Source organism: Lissotriton vulgaris, chromosome 9 (assembly GCF_964263255.1).
Source record: "Lissotriton vulgaris chromosome 9, aLisVul1.2, whole genome shotgun sequence".
Classification (NCBI taxonomy): Eukaryota; Metazoa; Chordata; class Amphibia; order Caudata; family Salamandridae; genus Lissotriton; species Lissotriton vulgaris.
In genome coordinates this window covers 1,138,171,841-1,138,192,731 of record NC_141697.1, presented here as the reverse complement: position 1 = coordinate 1,138,192,731, position 20,891 = coordinate 1,138,171,841, and the positions used below count along the sequence as shown (strand labels likewise).

General features: G+C 48.3%; 1 protein-coding gene across 2 annotated transcripts in view; it reads left to right on the top strand.

Moving 5' to 3' along the window:
• Positions 1 to 20,891, top strand: part of PTPDC1 (protein tyrosine phosphatase domain containing 1) — a 370,176-nt gene that overhangs the window by 295,740 nt on the left and 53,545 nt on the right. For both annotated transcript variants that reach the window (XM_086939169.1, XM_086939170.1), the window contains one exon: positions 5,695 to 5,880. In XM_086939169.1, coding sequence (XP_086795295.1) covers positions 5,695 to 5,880 — 186 coding nt within the window. The remainder of the gene's footprint in view (positions 1 to 5,694; positions 5,881 to 20,891) is intronic.

Genomic DNA, 20,891 nt, shown 5'->3' with positions numbered 1-20,891 from the left:
GTGCCGAGTGCAACAGACTGATGTTGGTTACCGACCCCCATCTCCGGTGCCTGTATTGACTTGGGACCGACCATGAAGACAAGTAGTGCCCCGACTTCCGGGCCTTGACGTCAAAGGCTAGGCGGGAGCGTCCCGTAAGCACCTCGAGCTCCGGCAGTCAGCCCGTGCCGTTCACGGTCCAAGTTAAGGAGGAGGTCGAAGGACCAGTCCCGGGGTCACAGTCATCGCAGCTCGGCGAGTCGACACCATTCGTTGGGCTCCAAGTCCTCAGGTAGAAGGACAATAAATCGAATAGACGACATCGCTCTTCCGACTCCCCCCAATGCTCGGGGATGCGGCCGGGGCTTCGGGCGACAGCGCCCACGCGGCTCAGCTGCCTGCTCCATTCCCCCCGGTTCCTGGGCTGAACGCGATGCCGGAGGAGATTAATGTCTTCCTCATGGCCATGAGGTCGCTCTCTCCCCCGTCGGGTCCTGCTGTAGCGCCTTCGGGCCCCGCGGGCCCGACTGGTAGTCCAAGCAGGCCGGGTGCTTCGGCCCCGGCGCCGTCGACGACTCCGGTTTCGACGCCGCAGGGCCCCACCGGATCCGGGACTGTATCCGGGTCACCGCTGGTCGACCTCACGTCCCCGGACGACATCGTCCCCGGTCCCTCCCTCGGTCCGGATCCGGCGAGAGAAGAGTAATTCTTCTATGATCCAGCCCCATCCTTTGAACCTGACAATAAGGAGATGGGAGGCAAGGGGGATTGGGAGGGGTCTGAGGACCCTCTGACACGAGAGTGCCAGCCGATTCAGGACTGGGCAGTGGATCTAGCGGAGGCCAGTGGTTTGGACACTTCGCCCGACACTGGCTTTGTCTCCCCTCCTACCGTGGCAACGGAGGAGGGGGCTGCTTACAGCGTGGTGCTGACGAGGGCGGCCAAGGCCTTGGGTCTTGAGCTCCTCGTCGCGGCCGTGAGGACTAACCTCCTCACCGAGGTCCTCAAACCGCAGGCAAGCTCTTCGGAGCCTCTACTGCCGTTTAATGAGGCCCTTACTGACGTTCTGGTGGGCACTTGGTCCAGGCCCACTACAGGTCCCCCTGTAGGTCGGGACGTGGCCAGGAGCCACCGCCTGGCCCCGGGCGACCCTAGCTTCCTGTCCACCCACCCCACCCCGAGAGCCTGGTTATCTAGGCCTCTAACTCCCAGACCTCATTCCCGACTGCACCACCTGATCGGGAATCCAAAAGGTATGAGCAGTTTGGTAAGAAGCTGTTCTCCTCACTTAGTTTGGAGTTGTGGTCTGTCAACACCGCTTGCCTTTTGGGCCATTATACCCATTCTCTTTGGGACACGGTCGTGGACGTGCTGCCAGCTTGCCCGGAGGAGGTCCGGGTCAAACTCACTCAAGCACTTGCAGAAGGGTGGGATGCAGCACGGTATTCTATCCGATATGGGCTGGATACCACAGACTCGCTGGGCAGGGCGATTTCCACGACGGTGGAGGTTCGCCGCCAAGCCTGGCTGAGGTCCGCCAACTTTTCAGCTGATGTCCAGAATTCCCTCATGGACATGCCGATTGATGGCCGTCGCCTCTTTGGCGTCAAGGAAGACAGTGCGCATGAGCGTTTCAAGGACTCCAGGGCTACGGTCAAGTCCTTGGGCCTGTTGGGCCAGCTCCAGCAGACTTCTGCCTTTCGCTCCTTTCGTGACCAAGGAAGGGGCGACCCCTCACGTCCTGGCAGCCACGTGCCGCAGACTAACAGCCAGCACGGCAGCGGACGTGGTAACCGCCGTGGCGATGCCAGGGGACAGCGGCGCGGCCAGTCCACATCCACCCCCGCAGCATCCGCCTCAAAGCCTTCCTAGTCCGAGATTTCAGGCCCATTCGACGCCAGTGGGGGCCAGGGTTCGCCATCACCTCCTCCACTGGCGCTCCATCACATTAGACAGATGGGTGCTGCAAATTGTCCGAAGGGGCTACTGCCTCCCCTTCGAGGCGATCCCTCCATCCATGCCACCGCAGTACCCCCGCCTGTCGGGGATCACTTACAACTTCTGCAAGAGGAAGTTACAGCCCTCTTGGCCAAGGGGGCCATCAACCGCGTTCCTTGGCCAGAAGTAGGGTGTGGTTGTTACTCCCACTACTTTCTGGTTCCCAAGAAGGGCAAAGGGGGCCTGCGCCCTATCTTGAACCTGCGTAACGTCAACGGCAAGATGCTGACTTTGGCTCAGGTCTTAGCTGCCCTAGACCCAGAAGACTGGATGGTAGCGTTGGACTTGCAGGACGCATATTTCAACATCCCCATCCTGCCGGCCCACCGGCGTTACCTGCGGTATTGGTAGGCCGCGAGCACTTTCAGTTTACCGTGCTCCCCTTCGGCCTTACCAGCGCCCCCCGGGTGTTCACGAAAGTGATGGCAGTGGTTGCAGCCCATCTGCGTAGATTAGGGGTGTCAGTCTTCCCCTATCTCGACAACTGGTTGTTGAAGGCGGGCTCTCCCCGGACAGTCGTCAGCCACCTCCAGACCACGGCCGACCTCTTGCACCTGCTAAGGTTCTCCATCAATGTACCGAAGTCAGACCTGTGTCCCTCTCAGAAGCTCCTCTTCATCAGAGCGGTTCTGGACCTGACGCAGTTTCGGGTTTATCCTCCTGAACAGTGGGTTCCGGATATTCAGGCTCTGATTCCGATCTTTCGGCCTTTATCCCGAGTCTCGGTCAGGTTGACGCTGCGGCTTCTGGGGCTGATGGCCTCCTGCATCCTTCTGGTGCATCACGCCAGGTGGCGGATGTGGACTCTGCAGTGGGACATGAAGTTTCAGTGGGCCCAGCATCAGGGCAACCTGTCCGACCACGTCCTAATCTCGGAGGGCACTGCGAGACAGTTGCAGTGGTGGCTCACGGACCGCGATTGGATCAACGGCAGATCCCTCTCCCTCTCCCTACCCCAACCGGAGCACGTAGTAGTGACGGACTCATCCCTCCAGGACTGGGGGGCACCTGGGAGAGGCAGAGATCAGAGGCTTCTGGTCTCCGGCGGTGTCCCGGCTCCATATCAATCTTCTGGAGCTGCGGGCGATCCGACTTGCACTGAAGGCATTCCTTCCCTCCCTGTCCTGGGAAGTGTAGTGCGTGTGTTCACAGACAACACGACCGCCATGTGGTACTGCAACAAACAGGGCGGGATGGGGTCTTGGACCCTTTGTCAGGAGGCTCTGCGCCTCTGGCAATGGCTGGAACACCAGGGCGTCACCCTGCAGGTTCCCTGAACGCCAGAGCGGACAAACTCAGCCACCGGTGCATGATGGATCACGAATGGCGTCTGAACTCGGACATGGCACAAGGTCTCTTTCAGCGATAGGGAGAGCCTTGGTTAGATCTATTTGCCACCGAAGAGAATGCGCAATGTCATCCGTTCTGTCTGTTGGAATTTCCAAGGCGGCACTCGGAGCTTTTCGTTGCGAGTGGAGCTGCTGTCTATTGTACTCCTTTCCGCCTACAACACTTCTGCCCAGAGTGCTGAAAAAGATCAGGCGCGACCGGGCCCAAGTCATCCTTGTGGCTCCGGACAGGGCACAAAGATACTGGTATCCCGAGCTACTCAGCATGTCAGTCGATCCCCCGATTCGTCTGCCTCTTCAGGAGCACCATCTGTCGCAGCAGCAGGGGATGGTCCTCCACCCGAAGCTGTCCAGTCTCCACCCCCATGCGTGGAGATTGAGCGAGGACAGTTGAGGCCATTTGACTTGCCTCCTGAGATCTGTAATGTGATTCTGGCAGCCAGGCGTCCCTCCACAAAATCGGTATACGCCTGCAGGTGGAACAAATTTGTGGCATAGTGCGCAGCAAAGGCTGTGGATCCCCTTTCTGCCCCCCTTTCAGAGGTTCTCCTCTTTCTTCTTTCTCTTGCCCAGCAGGGCTCTGCTCTGGGCACTATCAAGGGCTACCTCTCTGCCATTTCAGCCTTTTTAAGGCTACCTGATCAGCCTTCTCTTTTCAAGTCCCCTGTTGTAAATAGATTCTTGAAGGGCATCACTCACATGTTTCCTCCTGTTCCTTTCGTGATGCCTCAGTGGGACTTGAACCTTGTCCTTACTTATTTGATGTGCACTCCTTTCGAGCCACTTCACAATTGCCCTCTTCGTCTTCTCACTCTTAAGACTGCCTTCCTGGTTGCCATCACCTCTGCCAGGAGAGTGAGTGAGCTCCAGGCTCTTTCCTTCCAAACCTCCTTTCCTTCTGTCCATCCGGACAAAGTTGTCTTGAGAACGCGTCCCTCTTTCCTGCCGAAGGTAGCCACAGCCTTTCTCATCAGGCAGTCCATCACCTTGCCCACCTTCTTTCTTCCTCTGCATCCCTCACAAGAGGAAGAGAGGCTTCACCGTCTGGACCCAAAACGTGCGCTCTCATTCTATCTGGACCGCACACACCAGTTCCGGGTGGACGACCAGCTCTTTGTTGGTTACGTGGGCGCTAAGAAGGGACGGGCGGAGCACAAACGGACCATCTCTCAGTGGGTCGTGTTGTGCATCAAGGTATGCTACTCTTTGGCTAAAAAGGAGCCTCTTGTTGGGTTGAGGACCCATTCCACTCGGGCCACAGTGGCTACTACTGCCCTGGGTCAGGGAGTCCCCTTGCAGGACATCTGTCAGGCAGCTACGTGGGCCTCGCTGCACACGTTCGCTAGACACTACTGCCTGGACAGCCAAGTCCGGAGAGATGGCTTTTACGGCTGTTCTGTTCTTCAGAATTTTCTGGTGTGATCATTGGTTCGCAGGCCCACCACCGGGGTTGGTATTGCTGGGGTATCTAATCTAAGGTAAGGAATCTAACACTAACCTGTTTCTTTCAGATGCACAAGTTACTTACCTTCGGTAACGATATATCTGTAAGAAACAGTAGTTGGTGTTAGATTCCTTACCGCCCCACCCATCCTACCCGTTCTGTGAACCGATATCTAGGGTTAAGGTTCTTCCCTTTGAGGGCCCTAGTTTCATGGCACCAGTGTCGTTTTTTATCATGGCTCTGCGTTCCTGGTGCGGAAAAGCTGTGTATAAGAACTGACGCCAGCGCGCGAGGGCGGCGTCTAAGTACTGCGACGATGTTATCCCGGCTCCAACGACGCCGACGACGGATGCGGAGCCGCAGACGACGCCTACCGACGCGCAGGGGTACTGCTACGCAAAACTTTCCGGATCCAGTCTGATGCCTGGGGATATTCTAAGGTAAGGAATCTAACACTAACTACTGTTTCTTACAGATATATCGTTACTGAAGGTAAGTAACTTGTGCATTTAGTAGCTAACATGGTAGAATAGCGCATTCTGTACACTCTGGTATTAAAAGTTTGGACGAAACTGTTGAATCTCTGAAAGGAGTCATTAAACTTTTCAGGAAGTATGACTAAAATGTTCAGCTTGATAAAGTGTTGGTCTTATTCACCACTCACATACATGCATTTTCATTTCTTTACTGAGCAATTTTTTTTAATTGTTTTATATATTGCCCCTCTTGCATGCTAACTAAGATTCACATGGTTAGTGGGTACTGTGGCCATGCAGAATAAGTATTCTTGGAGATAACATTTCAAATGTGACATTGTGTTGCTGTCTCGGCTTTATTTTACCATACACATGTGATCATTTTTGGTTAAGTTCTGAACTAAGATGAACATTTAAGAAGTCTGAATGATGTTTTATGTTTTAATAGAAAGACCTGAATACTCGTGAAGGAGCCTGGGATAAATTATTCACAGAAAGAGATCCATTCATCCTTTGTAATTTGATGTGGTCCTGGATCGAACAGCTCAAAGAACCCGTCATCACCAAAGAGGATGTTGACATGTTAGCGGCCAATTGTGACGAGCAGCAGAGTGCACTTTATCTCCTTGAAAAGGTATGTCGTTCTTTAACCACATCCACTGACACGCATCAATATAGTGACTGATCATTGGCTAATGGTACAATTGCAATTGTTTGTTTTTGTACCTTTCCCAGAAAATGTTTCTTGTATGCAGAACAAGATATGGAATGGTGTTTAGGACTATGATATGCATGTAAATGAGTGAGGACACTTCTGTGATGTATAAATCAATCAAAAGTGCTTAAATTCAGCTAAAATGTTTAAACATCACTTTCTGTCATTTTATTTTTATCACGGCTAGCCAGGGCTCGAGTCGGGGTACCACGCGGGTGGACGGCGTCCCCCCACTTATTTTACCGGGGGACGGCGTCCCCCCTGCCAAACAGCTGGACTTCACTCTTTGGCCTCTCTGGGATCTCTGGGACGAGATCGGAGCTCACAGCACGTTGCGGACGTTGTGGCCTGCTTGCTCGCAGTGAACGCAGACTGCGCTGAACGCTGACTGCGCTGGTTGTGGTCCGCTTTGACCCCGTTTTATCCTCGCCCGCTCTGCCCGTTCGTCAGCTGAGGACGGTGCTCTGGGCGAGTGGCAAGGGTTTTGTCCTGGTGGCCTCGCTCAGTCCTTTGCTGCGATACGCGATATTTGCTGCACAGGGTGAATCTGTACTTACAACGTTCATAGACTAAACAAGGCGCTTGCTGTTAAGCCTGATTAGTTTGAGGGCCTTTGTTTTTAAAAGGATGCGAAATTGATGCATGATACCACTGCTCTTCAATATGGTTATATATATTTTAAGGTACTCGCTCCTTGATTTCTTCACAGGAGGAATCTAGGTGATTCATAAATCGGTAGCCAAAGTCTATTCTTTTTATCCAAATGTAAGTGTACAAGAGTGCAATTTGCACTACTCGACAGATGAGATGAGTCCACAAAATACATAAACAAAATAGAATCCACTCTGGTAGTGGTAGTGATCCCTACAATGGTGGGGAGCACACAGTGTTGTTCTAAATACCCCTCACACACCAACAGGCCCCTTTGTGTCATGCTTCATCATTGGTAAGCATGGGCGAATTTTGCGAATCTCGCGTTCGCGAATTTTGCGGATTTGCGAACTCGCAATCCGCAAAATCCGCGAATTCTCGCGAATTTGCGGATTATTTTTTTGTGTTCGCGCGGGTTTCTGCCAGGTCGCGAGGGTTTTTGTACAATTTCGCAAACGCGAACTTACCTGTCGGGTCGCAAGTTTTGCGAACTTGTTGTTTCTACGTGTCCAGCCTGTTTGGGACACTCTTCTTCATCACTGCCACCCTCTGTCACCACATGCCACCCTCTGGCTCACCCATGCCACCCTCTGTTTCATCACAGCACCCTCTGGTTGTCCAGTGTACATTATTGTGGCAAAGCACACCTTCCCAGCCTCAAGTGACCTGAATTAATTTGGGGCTGATTAATGTGTCACAGAATATTTTTTTAGCTGGCACCTGCTTCCTTAGTGCTTCCTGATTAGTGATCTTTTGCACTTGTTAAGTGCTTTCATTGTTGCAAAATTAGTTACAACACCTGCCCTGCCCCAACTGACAATAATGAATTAGGGGCTGATTAATGTGTCACTGGATTTGAACTTCCAGCCTGGCTCCTGCTTGTCTCCCTTAGCTGTAATTCAGGACCTTTGTGGCATATGTGTAACTATTCTGAGGGTCAGAGCAGGGTCACATAATAGTTGCAAGTAGGCAACTGAACTCTGGAGGGGCCCCTCAGGAAGCACTACAGGAAATGGCTACTAATGATGAGCTTGAACTTTTGAACCTGGTAAGTAGTTTCAGTTTTGCTAAGATCGTATTTCTGCAATTTAGCGCTTATTCGCGGGGCGCGAAGTTGAACTGGGAAGCCGCGAACTCACGCGAACAGTGCGAGCAAGCCATAAAATCCGCTATTTGCGGATTTTGCCGGAAATTCGCGAATCTCGTGGATTGCGAATTTACCGAAAATCCGCAAAATCCGCGAGCGGAACGGATTTTCCGCCCATACTTAATCATTGGGGTCTTCGCAACCCTCTACGGGATGCGGCGTGCTGCGACTCACGACTACGTAGTAGCACTGAGAGTGAACTATGTGTTGGTGTGTGTGAGGGAAATAAGTGTGAGTGGTGAGGTGATGAAAAGTGATGGTTAAAAGATACCTGGCTCGTAGGAGAAAAAATAATAAAACGTTTTTATTAAGCCTTCGGCTGGTATCATTAAAAAGGTGCAGGGTGAGGTTGTCTGTTACAAATTAGGGTACATCAACCTCAAAAGTGCGTCAACATGTTTCGGAGTGTAAGAACTCCTTCTTCAGGACGAGGATATGCACAACTATCCTCACCTTACTCACATGGGATGTAGATGTAAAAGTGTACTCTACAAAAATTGAAAAGGTGAAATGTACCTATTAGTGTTATTGCGAATAAAGTCTGTTGCGCCCAATTGGCGTTAATAGTACAGAACTTATGGACAAAGGCTAGCTGGCCTCATGAGCCAAAGCGTAGTATTGGGGGTTCTTTCTTCCTGCTCAATGTGGCAATGGTTTCTGCAAGACCTAGTGGGCTGCCTTCCCCTCAACGCGGCTCCGACGTACTGTACTAGCGGGGCCGGACCAGCCTATATCTTTCTGTGGCCCCGTAAACAGTACAGGCTTTGTACTAGGTGCAAGCCACCTTTCGTGACATCACTTCCTGCCGTGACGTCACTTCCGGTGACAGCGTCCCCCCACTTCTTTTTTTAGGACTAGTGCCCTGCGGCTAGCTAAACATGTTTAGGGTGATAACAAAGATACACACAATTGGCAAGTAACACGTTGCCAAGTAATGTTTAGCATTGGCAAAATCCATTAGTTTCACCCCGTAATGCCATCTAAACATGCAAAAATAGTTACCTGACGTCAACGAGGGAAGAATACACTCAGCCACTCAAAAAAGGATAAAACCTATATACAAAGGGACAGGAAAAATACAGGAACAGGGAGGAGAGTTTTTGAATCAGGATCTTTTATTTAACATTGGTGAGAAAGCCATGCAATCATGAGCACGGAGCTCAAAGCCCACTCAAAGGCCCTCATTACAATGAGAGTCGGAAAGCCTCCGACCACAGGTTGGAGTCTTTCCAGACCTCATCGCAGTTTCAGTTTCGACCGCTGCATTATGATGCTGTCGGTCGAAACTGAAATCGGCCTGTCATTCTGGCTGAATTCCGACGGGAGCCTGTCGGCCAGTCGGAGACCGGCACGTAATCCCTATGGACGGCGTTGCTGTCGTAGGGATTACAATGTCAGTTTCCGACAGGCTTTCCATGTTGGGCTTTCCGACATAGAAAGCCTGTTGGAAAGCGACATTGGGGGCCCCTAGCAGGGCCCCCTTCACCCTGTGGCCTCTGGTTGGGGGCCGGGGGGCACCATAGGTGCCTCCTGTTAATCCCTGCATCATGTGGCTGGCACCTTGAGGTGCCTGCCATGTGGTGCAGTGATGAACAGATTCTCCCAGTTGTCTATGGGAGCTTGTGCTACAGCTGATTTATGGCCGTAGCACAAATAGGAGTATGCGACCGCATCATGTGCGGTCACAATGTATTCGCAGTGCCGGGCCGGCTGACCAGAGGTCGGTCAAGACCAAAGCAGTGTCGGGCGGATTTAAGTGTGCCCGACGCTGTAATTTCGCCTGAGTGTTTACTGAAATATTGATTGAAATGCTGCCAGCAAGAGACCATTAAAGCAGTATGAACTAAATGAGACCCCTAAGCAACACAACAATCGATCAAAGAAATGAGTACAAAAATAATTTTGGTTTCTTTGTTTCTTTAATCCTTCTTCTCCACAGGAGAAATTTAGTCAATCTTGGGATACAGTGTACATTCCAATCAATCCTGCAGCCAATTCCTTAGCCAACACATGTTTTATCATTGGTTGTTAAACCAGATTGACTTCATCAGGGCTACAAAAAGAATAAACTAAGCATTTGTATAACATAAACGTATAACAAAAAATACAGTACATGTTCAAAAAATTCTCATACATATGAGTGACTTAACCCAAAAGGTTCCATACTTCTACAACATTTAGCCAGACCTATGGCTAGACCACTAACAAACCGTGTTTAACCTATGAGACTATTTATCATCTATTCCAGAGTCCTTCTTTTGAGACCCCAATTCACAATCATGACATCATGCAACCCAATGCATCCAATACATAAATAAATAATTTCTTGTGCATCCACAAAGTAAGAAGCACAAACTTTGAGCAACGTATGTGTTTTCAAATTGTAAACCACCCTTAATTATCACCTTATAACCCAAAGCAAACGGAAATGCGGTTAGGTTTGTGCCTTTCAGCTCACCTCTTCATCAGTGTTAAAGACAACAAGTATAATCACAGTCAGTCCTGCTCAAAAAGCTTCCAATGATCTGTAGGTCAGTAAACAATGTATTTAGTCGCTGATTCTAAACAAGCATTTGCAGTGCAATAGGTCTCGCATTAGGAAAGTGTGAGGCTTTGGTATTGTGAATGGCACATTTTTTAAATATGTGTTGTCTTTGAAAATATATAAATTAATCGCATTGTTATTCACAAACCCAATAGCTTACACTTTCCAAATGCGAGTCCTATTGGCTATGGCAATGCTTGTGGTAGCAAGCAAGGACAGTGCTGTTGTGGTGCTGAGTGATGATGTGGTAGGGCTGAGTGATGTGGTGGTTTATTAGAGTGATGTGGTGGTGTCCCGGAGTGATGTGGTGGTGTCCCAGAGTGATGTGGTGGTGTCCCCGAGTGATGTGGTGGTGTCCCTGAGTGATGTGGTGGTGTCCCTAAGTGATGTGGTGGTGACCCTGAGTGATGTGGTGGTGACCCCGGGTGATGTGGTGGTGTCCCCGAGTAATGTGTTGGTGTCCCTGAGTGATGTGGTGGTGTCCCCTAGTGATGTGGTGGTGTCCCCGAGTGATGTGGTGGTGTCCCCGAGTGATGTGGTGGTGTCCCTGAGTAATATGGTGGTGTCCCTGAGTAATGTGGTGGTGTCCCTGAGTGATGTGGTGGTATCCAGGAGTGATATGGTGGTGTCCCTGAGTGATGTGGTGGTGCCCCTGAGTGATGTGGTGGTGTCCCCGAGTAATGTGGCGGTGTCCCAGAGTGATGTGGTGGTGTCCCCGAGTGATGTGGTGGTGTCCCCGAGTGAGGTGGTGGTGTCTCCGAGTGATGTGGTGTTGTTCCTGAGTGATGTGGTGGTGTCCCAGAGTGATGTGGTGGTGTCCCCGAGTGATGTGGTGGTGTCCCTGAGTGATGTGGTGGTGTCCCTGAGTGATGTGGTGGTGCCCCCGAGTGATGTGGTGGTGTCCCCGAGTGATGTGGTGGTGTCCCCGAGTGATGTGGTGGTGACCCCGAGTGATGTGGTGGTGTCCCCGAGTGATGTGGTGGTGTCCCTGAGTGATGTGGTGGTACCCCTTAGTGATGTGGTGGTGTCCCTAAGTGATGTGGTGGTGTCCCGAGTGATGTGGTGGTGTCCCCAGTGATGTGGTGAGTGATGTGGTGGTGTCCCCTAGTGATGTGGTGGTGTCCCGAGTGATGTGGTGGTGTTCCTGAGTGATGTGGTGGTGTCCCCGAGTGGATGTGGCGGTGTCCCCGAGTGATGTGGTGGTGTCCCCGAGTGATGTGGGGGTGTCCCCGAGTGATGTGGCGGTGCCCCCGAGTGATGTGGCGGTGCCCCCGAGTTATGTGGTGGTGTTCCTGAGTGATGTGGTGTTTGAGGGTGAGGGTGTGTGGGGGTGTGAGGGGGTGAGGGTGAGTGAGGGTGAGAGGGTTGTGAGGGTGAGGGGTGTGAGGTTGTGAGGGTGAGTGAGGGTGTATGAGGGTGGGTGAGGGTGAGTGAGGGTGTGTGAGGGTGAGGGGGTTTGAGCTTGAGGGAGGGTGAGGGTGACGGGTGAGGGTGATGGGGGTGAGGGTTTGTGAGGTTAAGGGTGTGTGAGGGTGAGGGTGAGGGGGTGTGAGGGTGAGGAGGTGTGAGGGTGAGGGTCCGAAGTAAATGGTGGCAGGGCAGACATCATAAGACTGAAAGAAGAGACTCTGTGGTTACTGCAGTGGTCAGTTTCAGAATCAGGAGGGGCAGAGTCAGCACAGTCTGGAAGGGATCAACATGTCTAGAGGCAAAACATGGTGGATGTAGCATTGCAGCTAGCAAGTCGAGTGTTCAAGTTGTGTGTCCCTAGAGGGATGGCAACACAGCAAATGCATTTGAGGAGCAAGGCTACTGTAAACAAGCACCCTATGCTTTCACTTTCATCCAGAAACAAGCTCTCGGCATTGCTGTGGCGGGGGGTGGGGCGGGGGAGTGGCTGCCTTTGAAGTCGGATGCCGAGGCACAGACAAATGGTGGTGCGCGATGTGCACGCAGGGGAGCGGCAGCCTTTGAAGTCTGATGCTGAGGCACAGACAAATGGTGGTGCGCGATGTGCATACGGGGGGCGGGGGAGCGGCAGCCTTTGAAGTCTGATGCCAAGGCACAGACAAATGGTGGTGTGTTATGTGGCTGGCGATGGTGTGCACATGCATAGATCACATGAACTGTATGCGATCCGCAGCCGTTTTGGTAGACTTTTCTTTTCCGCTTACCATAATCTTGCCAGAGAAATGCGCAAGCGCATTGGCTCAGGCGAGACCTAAAAAGACCAACAGATTCAAAATCTCCCTCCATCGTATGCTAACCAGTTATATGTTAGCATATCCATTAGTCCTCTTCGTGTTATAAGAATCTATTCTTATCAACACAGTCATCCTATAATAAAATATCGCAAAGTACGTGACCCACCATGGCATCCACAAGCAGTAAACATTTGATATTATGCAGTGATTACGAGCTGTCTTTTGACCTTCCTATAGGTACTTCCACTTTCAACCGCATTAATACATCCTATCCGATCCATAATACCACATCGTCATTACTCTCTCAAAGCATTATGCTTAAAAAACTGCCCACAGTTCATCCAAAACACCCAACTCAAAGTAAACTTTAACGTTATCCATACAATGAACACAGGAATCACCTCAGTTCATAATTATAGAAAACAGGAGAGTACTCCTTCAGTCCGTGTTTATCAGCGTCTTAGATCGGTGCCACCTAGTATTTGTCCTTATATCCCCGCATGCATTAGCACTCAACAACGCATATAAAGTCATCAGTAATTTGCGTTAATGTATAAATGATAGTCAGCCTGCCATATCATTCAAGTAAATTATACCCGATAATTAAACCGTGATTCCGTCTATATTTATCTCGCTGAATATATATATATATATATATCTATATGTATATATATATATCCACACATAGTTCAAGAATGATGGCACTCTACTCGGGAAACTTTTCAACAGCGTTTATTTCTTAGCTGCGACTAGGCAAGTTGCGAAGTTATATATATATATATATATATATATATATATATATATATATATATATATATATATATATATATATATATATATATATATATATATATTCGACAGAAAGTGCCAAGGATTAGATCTCTCACCTAAATAACAACAATGTCAATTTGCAATTTACTGGTGAGGTCAGCTCAGTGGCAGTGAGCTACCTCGATCTCCAGGTAACCATCAGAAACAATCAGGTGATCACGTCTCTGTATCGAAAGCCCACCGCTGGAAACAGCATTTTACATGCTGACAGCGGACACCCCACAAATCTGAAGAGAAGCATTCCTTATAGGGAGCTATTGCGTCTCAAGCGTAACTGCTCCCAGGAGGAAGATTTCCAAAATGCAGCAAAAGATAGCATTGAAAGATTCAAAGTAAGAAGCTACAGTCCATCCCACCTGAGTCAGACACTGAGAAAAGTAACCAGAATACCGAGTGCTGAGGTACTGAGACAAAATAGGGACAAGAAAAGTGAGGATGGAAAATTCCGTCTGATCACCACCTTTTCTGGCGATGCCAATTTTTTTAAATCAACTTTACGAAGAAATTGGCATATCTTGAAAACCGACCCGATCAGTGGGATGGATATCCCGAATGGTCCCCTTGTGACTTTTAAGAGAACGAAATCCCTTAAGGATCTCTTAGTACACAGTCACCTAGACACTCCAAAAACAAGAACCAACACTGTGGCAGAAACGAAAGGCTTTTTCCATGTGGAAAATGCAAAGCTTGCGCGTACAGCAAGAGAGTCTTAGGTTATGATATCCCTGGTCTCAAAAACAAGTAGATCCATCAACTCTTTCATCACATGCCAAACACCATATGTGGTATATTGTTTGACGTGCCCCTGTAAGTTGAAATATATAGGGAGCACCATCAAAAGTGTCAAACTAAGAATCTTGGAGCACATGCGTGCTATAGCCAACAAAGACATGACATCACCTGTAGCAAAGCATTTTGCCCTTAAACTTCGTAGCAACAGGGATGATTTGCTGTACTTTGGGATTGATCAGGTCCCTGAGCACGAAAGGGGCGGTAACAGACTAACCAAACTCAGACGCCTTGAATCCCGATATATTATTGACCTGCAAACTAAAATTCCAACAGGCCTTAACAGTGGGGAAGAACTGGCCATTCACCTAGGAAAATAAGCTTATAGACACATTTCCAGAGCCTCCAAATCAATCTCGATAGAAAGGGTATTGCCAATTGAGGCACTACGCTGAGGTCTTTTTTCAGCGGTTCCTAGTGATAGGAACCGCCATAGCCGATCCACGGCAAGATTGATCGATTTAATGCTAACACTTTCAGATCAGTATTGTGTTAAATGTACACGAGGATATCATTGAAGGTTTGAAACTGAACTAAAGCTAATAATCACGAATGCTTTTATAAAACCTTTTATTACGTGTAATGAGTGTCAAACAAAGTCTTGTCAATTAATGACTTGATTAGGCCGATCCACGGCTCAATGCAACATTGTGAAATATGTTTTAATATGTTTTTATATGTTTGATATTATGCAATGTCTAATTATTAATCATTAACTGCGTGTATATGGTTTTGCCTATTTTGCACATTTCAAGATGGCGCTCGTGTAATATCAACGAGTAGTCCTACCTCGCTTTCTGTAAGAGATTGCACGCTGCACTTTAAAACAAGCTTCGGTGCAACACTCGTGTTGACACATTGATAAAGGGCTTGACCCGAAACGCGTCTGTGAGAAGCGCTTGAATAAACTTGGAAAAACTGACTAAACACTCCGCGAGTGTTGCCTTTTTCTTTCCCGGCTGGGAGGAGACCTGGAGCGGCATCTATACACGGCGCACCACCCGAGTGATGTGGTGGTGTCCCTGAGTAATATGGTGGTGTCCCTGAGTAATGTGGTGGTGTCCCTGAGTGATGTGGTGGTATCCAGGAGTGATATTGTGGTGTCCCTGAGTGATGTGGTGGTGCCCCTGAGTGATGTGGTGGTGTCCCCGAGTAATGTGGCGGTGTCCCCGAGTGATGTGGTGGTGTCCCCGAGTGATGTGGTGGTGTCCCCGAGTGAGGTGGTGGTGTCCCCGAGTGATGTGGTGCTGTTCCTGAGTGATGTGGTGGTGTCCCAGAGTGATGTGGTGGTGTCCCCGAGTGATGTGGTGGTGTCCCTGAGTGATGTGGTGGTGTCCCCGAGTGATGTGGTGGTGTCCCCGGGTGATGTGGTGGTGTCCCCTAGTGATGTGGTGGTGTCCCCTGAGTGATGTGGTGGTGTTCCCGAGTGATGTGGTGGTGTCCCTGAGTGATGTGGTGGTGCCCCCGAGTGATGTGGTGGTGTCCCCGAGTGATGTGGTGGTGTCCCCGAGTGATGTGGTGGTGTCCCCGAGTGATGTGGTGGTGTCCCTGAGTGATGTGGTGGTTACTCTGAGTGATGTGGTGGTACCCCTTAGTGATGTGGTGGTACCCCTTAGTGATGTGGTGGTGTCCCTAAGTGATGTGGTGGTGTCCCCAGTGATGTGGTGGTGTCCCCAGTGATGTGGTGAGTGATGTGGTGGTGTCCCCTAGTGATGTGGTGGTGTCCCCGAGTGATGTGGTGGTGTTCCTGAGTGATGTGGTGTTCCCTGAGTGATGTGGCGGTGTCCTTGAGTGATGTGGTGGTGCCCCTGAGTAATGTGGTGGTGTTCCTGAGTGATGTGATGGTGTCCCCGAGTGGATGTGGCGGTGTCCCCGAGTGATGTGGTGGTGTCCCCGAGTGATGCGGGGTTGTCCCCGAGTGATGTGGCGGTGCCCCCGAGTGATGTGGCTTTGCCCCCGAGTTATGTGGTGGTGTTCCTGAGTGATGTGGTGTTTGAGGGTGAGGGTGTGTGGGGGTGTGAGGGGGTGAGGGTGAGTGAGGGTGAGAGGGTTGTGAGGGTGATGGGGGTGAGGGTGAGGGTTTGTGAGGTTAAGGATGTGTGAGGGTGAGAGTGAGGGGGTGTGAGGGTGAGGAGGTGTGAGGGTGAGGGTCCGAAGTAAATGGTGGCAGGGCAGACATCATAAGACAGAGAGAAGAGACTCTGTGGTTACTGCAGTGGTCAGTTTCAGAATCAGGAGGGGCAGAGTCAGCACAGTCTGCAAGGGATCAACGTGCCTAGAGGCAAAACATGGTGGATGTAGCATTGCAGCTAGCAAGTCGAGTGTTCAAGTTGTGTGTCCCTAGAGGGATGGCAACACAGCAACTGCATTTGAGGAGCAAGGCTACTGGAAACAAGCACCCTATGCTTTCACTTTCATCCAGAAACAAGCTCTCGGCATTGCTGTGGCGGGGGGTGGGGCGGGGGAGTGGCTGCCTTTGAAGTCGGATGCCGAGGCACAGACAAATGGTGGTGCGTGATGTGCACGCGGGGGAGCGGCAGCCTTTGAAGTCTGAAGCCGAGGCACAGACAAATGGTGGTGCGCGATGTGCATACGGGGGGCGGGGGAGCGGCAGCCTTTGAAGTCTGATGCCGAGGCACAGACAAATGGTGGTGTGTTATGTGGCTGGCGATGGTGTGCACATGCATAGATCACATGAACTGTATGCGATCCGCAGCCGTTTTGGTAGACTTTTCTTTTCCGCTTACCATAATCTTGCCAGAGAAATGCGCAAGCGCATTGGCTCAGGCGAGACCTAAAAAGACCAACAGATTTAAAATCTCCCTACATCGTATGCTAACCAGTTATATGTTAGCATATCCATTAGTCCTCTTCGTGTTATAAGAATCTATTCTTATCAACACAGTCATCCTATAATAAAATATCGCAAAGTACGTGACCCACCACGGCATCCACAAGCAGTAAACATTTGATATTATGCAGTGATTACGAGCTGTCTTTTGACCTTCCTATAGGTACTTCCACTTTCAACCGCATTAATACATCCTATCCGATCCATAATACCACATCGTCATTACTCTCTCAAAGCATTATGCTTAAAAAACTGCCCACAGTTCATCCAAAACACCCAACTCAAAGTAAACTTTAACGTTATCCATACAATGAACACAGGAATCAACTCAGTTCATAATTATAGAAAACAGGAGAGTACTCCTTCAGTCCGTGTTTATCAGCGTCTTAGATCGGTGCCACCTAGTATTTGTCCTTATATCCCCGCATGCATTAGCACTCATCAATGCATATAAAGTCATCAGTTCTCTGCGTTAATGTATAAATGATAGTCATCCTGCCATATCATTCAAGTAAATTATACCCGATAATTAAACCGTGATTCCGTCAATATTTATCTCGCTGAATATATATATATATATATATATATATATATATATATATATATATATATATATATATATATCCATCCCACCTGAGTCAGACACTGAGAAAAGTAACCAGAATACCGAGTGATGAGGTACTGAGACAAAATAGGGACAAGAAAAGTGAGGATGGAAAATTCCGTCTGATCACCACCTTTTCTGGCGATGCCAATTTTTTTAAATCAACTTTACGAAGAAATTGGCATATCTTGAAAACCGACCCGATCATTGGGATGGATATCCCGAATGGTCCCCTTGTGACTTTTAAGAGAACGAAATCCCTTAAGGATCTCTTAGTACACAGTCACCTAGACACTCCAAAAACAAGAACCAACACTGTGGCAGAAACGAAAGGCTTTTTCCATGTGGAAAATGCAAAGCTTGCGCGTACAGCAAGAGAGTCTTAGGTTATGATATCCCTGGTCTCAAAAACAAGTAGATCCATCAACTCTTTCATCACATCGCAAACACCATATGTGGTATATTGTTTGACGTGCCCCTGTAAGTTGAAATATATAGGGAGCACCATCAAAAGTGTCAAACTAAGAATGTTGGAGCACATGCGTGCTATAGCCAACAAAGACATGACATCACCTGTAGCAAAGCATTTTGCCCTTAAACATCGTAGCAACAGGGATGATTTGCAGTACTTTGGGATTGATCAGGTCCCTGAGCACGAAAGGAGCGGTAACAGACTAACCAAACTCAGACGCCTTGAATCCCGATATATTATTGACCTGCAAACTAAAATTCCAACAGGCCTTAACAGTGGGGAAGAACTGGCCATTCACCTAGGAAAATAAGCTTATAGACACATTTCCAGAGCCTCCAAATCAATCTCGATAGAAAGGGTATTGCCAATTGAGGCACTACGCTGAGGTCTTTTTTCAGCGGTTTCTAGTGATAGGAACCGCCATAGCCGATCCACGGCAAGATTGATCAATGAGGATGTGCTTAGTATTAGGCTGTACCATCTTACACTATTATTTAATGCTAACACTTTCAGATCAGTATTGTGTTAAATGTACACGAGGATATCATTGAAGGTTTGAAACTGAACTAAAGCTAATAATCACGAATGCTTTTATAAAACCTTTTATTACGTGTAATGAGTGTCAAACAAAGTCTTGTCAATTAATGACTTGATTAGGCCGATCCACGGCTCAATGCAACATCGTGAAATATGTTTTAATATGTTTTTATATGTTTGATATTATGCAATGTCTCATTATTAATCATTAACTGCGTGTATATGGTTTTGCCTATTTTGCACATTCCAAGATGGCGCTCGTGTAATATCAACAAGTAGTCCTACCTCGCTTTCTGTAAGAGATTGCACGCTGCACTTTAAAACAAGCTTCGGTGCAACACTTGTGTTGACACATTGATAAAGGGCTTGACCCGAAACGCGTCTGTGAGAAGCGCTTGAATAAACTTGGACTTGGACACTCCGCGAGTGCTGCCTTTTTCTTTCCCGGCTGGGAGGAGACCTAGAGCGGCATCTATACACGGCGCACCACCGTGTCAGCGGCACCCACCGCCAGTGCCCCGTCGTTGTTGGTGCAAACTTGAGCTGGAATATATATATATATATATATATATTGACAGGACTCAGAAACCCCAAAACTCCCGGGTTTCGAACAATGAGAGCACTCAAAGCAGGTATAGCGTAGGTCAGCCGAGCTTTATTCGATGAACCCCTCGATAGTCAGCTAGCAAACGCGTTTCGGCGTTTCCGCCTTCGTCAGTGTAACTGACATTATTTACACATCAAATTTAAATCAGACAACAACGTGGTCGTCATAGGTCACGTGTCAATTCATTAACATAAACATAAACGATGGTACCTTAAAGCAATACATTCTCTACTCCTGCGGCGGCCATCTTTCAATATGCAATAATATACATTATATTACATATATACAAATTAAACACAGACCCAGAGAGGTAATACTTAATTCTCTGTCTGGTCCATTTCAGCATTCAAAAAGAGAACATTCATTATAAATGCTCAATCCAATTTTTAACACATAAATTCATACATTCTAATGGCCGATATACCGCAAAAAAAAAAAAAAAAAAAAAAAAAAAAAAAAAAAAAATATATATATATATATATATATATATATATATACACATTCCGCCAACTGCTTCAAACTAAATTGTGTAAGAACCATATGTTGATAGTGGCCATCTTTGAAAGTCGCTCACTCAAAAAATAACTAAACTAAAACAGTATGTCGTAGGATCACAAAAGAAGACTTGAAGAAAAATAAATGTTTTGTGTCCCCCAGTTTCTTTGGTTTAATGCATTGCTTGCTGTTTGAGTACCACCATTGATGTAGTCAAGTCTAGCAAACAGATATGAGTAGCATATTTGTTTTAATAACTTTATTTGAGATTTTGTAATATTAAGGCACAGACATGAGTGGTTTGTGTTACAATAATCAGTCTCTAAATATTACAATGGAAGAAGGTCATCAGAAGAAAATATTACATAGAAGAATACTAATCAAGTCTTAACGGTAAGACATAGTATCATTGCAATCCTGAATGACAGCGTGTTAGACTTGGCCCTTTTCTGCAGGGTCATCACTAAACTTTTTGCCTTCTTTTTCTGACCTGGAGCTGGTGGGTTTAGGACTCTGGGCACTTTATCACTGCTGTCCAGTGTGAAGTGCATGTGCTCTCTATGGTAAAACATGGTAAGATTGGACTACACCTGTTAGGCATATTTAATTTACCTATCAGTCCCCAGTAAAGTGGTTTCTCATATACCCGGGGCCAGTAAATTAAATGCTACTGGTGGGCTTGCAGCACTGCTTGCGCCATCCAGCAAAGTAGCCTTTCAAACCTGTCTCAGGCCTTTGCCATTGCAGGACCTGCGCTCGCAGTTTACTGCTGCTGTGATGTGGCACATAAAGTGAGTTCCACGTCTGTGACTCCCCTTGTACTACATATCAGTTACCCCTAAGGTAGGCCCTAGCTAGTCCTATGGGGAGGGTGCGCTGTATGAAAAAGGTAGGACATGTGCCTTAACTGTGTGGCATGTCCTGGTAGTGACAAACAGCCATTTTGGTTTCTCACTACTGTAAGGCTGCCCTCTCATAAGAATGCAGTGGGGATTCACTGAAATGTGCTTCAGTGGTAATTCCTGATCTGAGAGGAGTAGTGTGATCAAGTTTGGTATGTTTGGAATTGTGATAATAAATGCTGCTTAATGGTGTGCGCAGATTTATTGTCACTATTTTAGAAATTCCACTTTTAGGAGGGGGCATTTTTGTGTGCTATGTGTCTTTGTGCCTGCCTGATGTGTATTGAATGTCTGG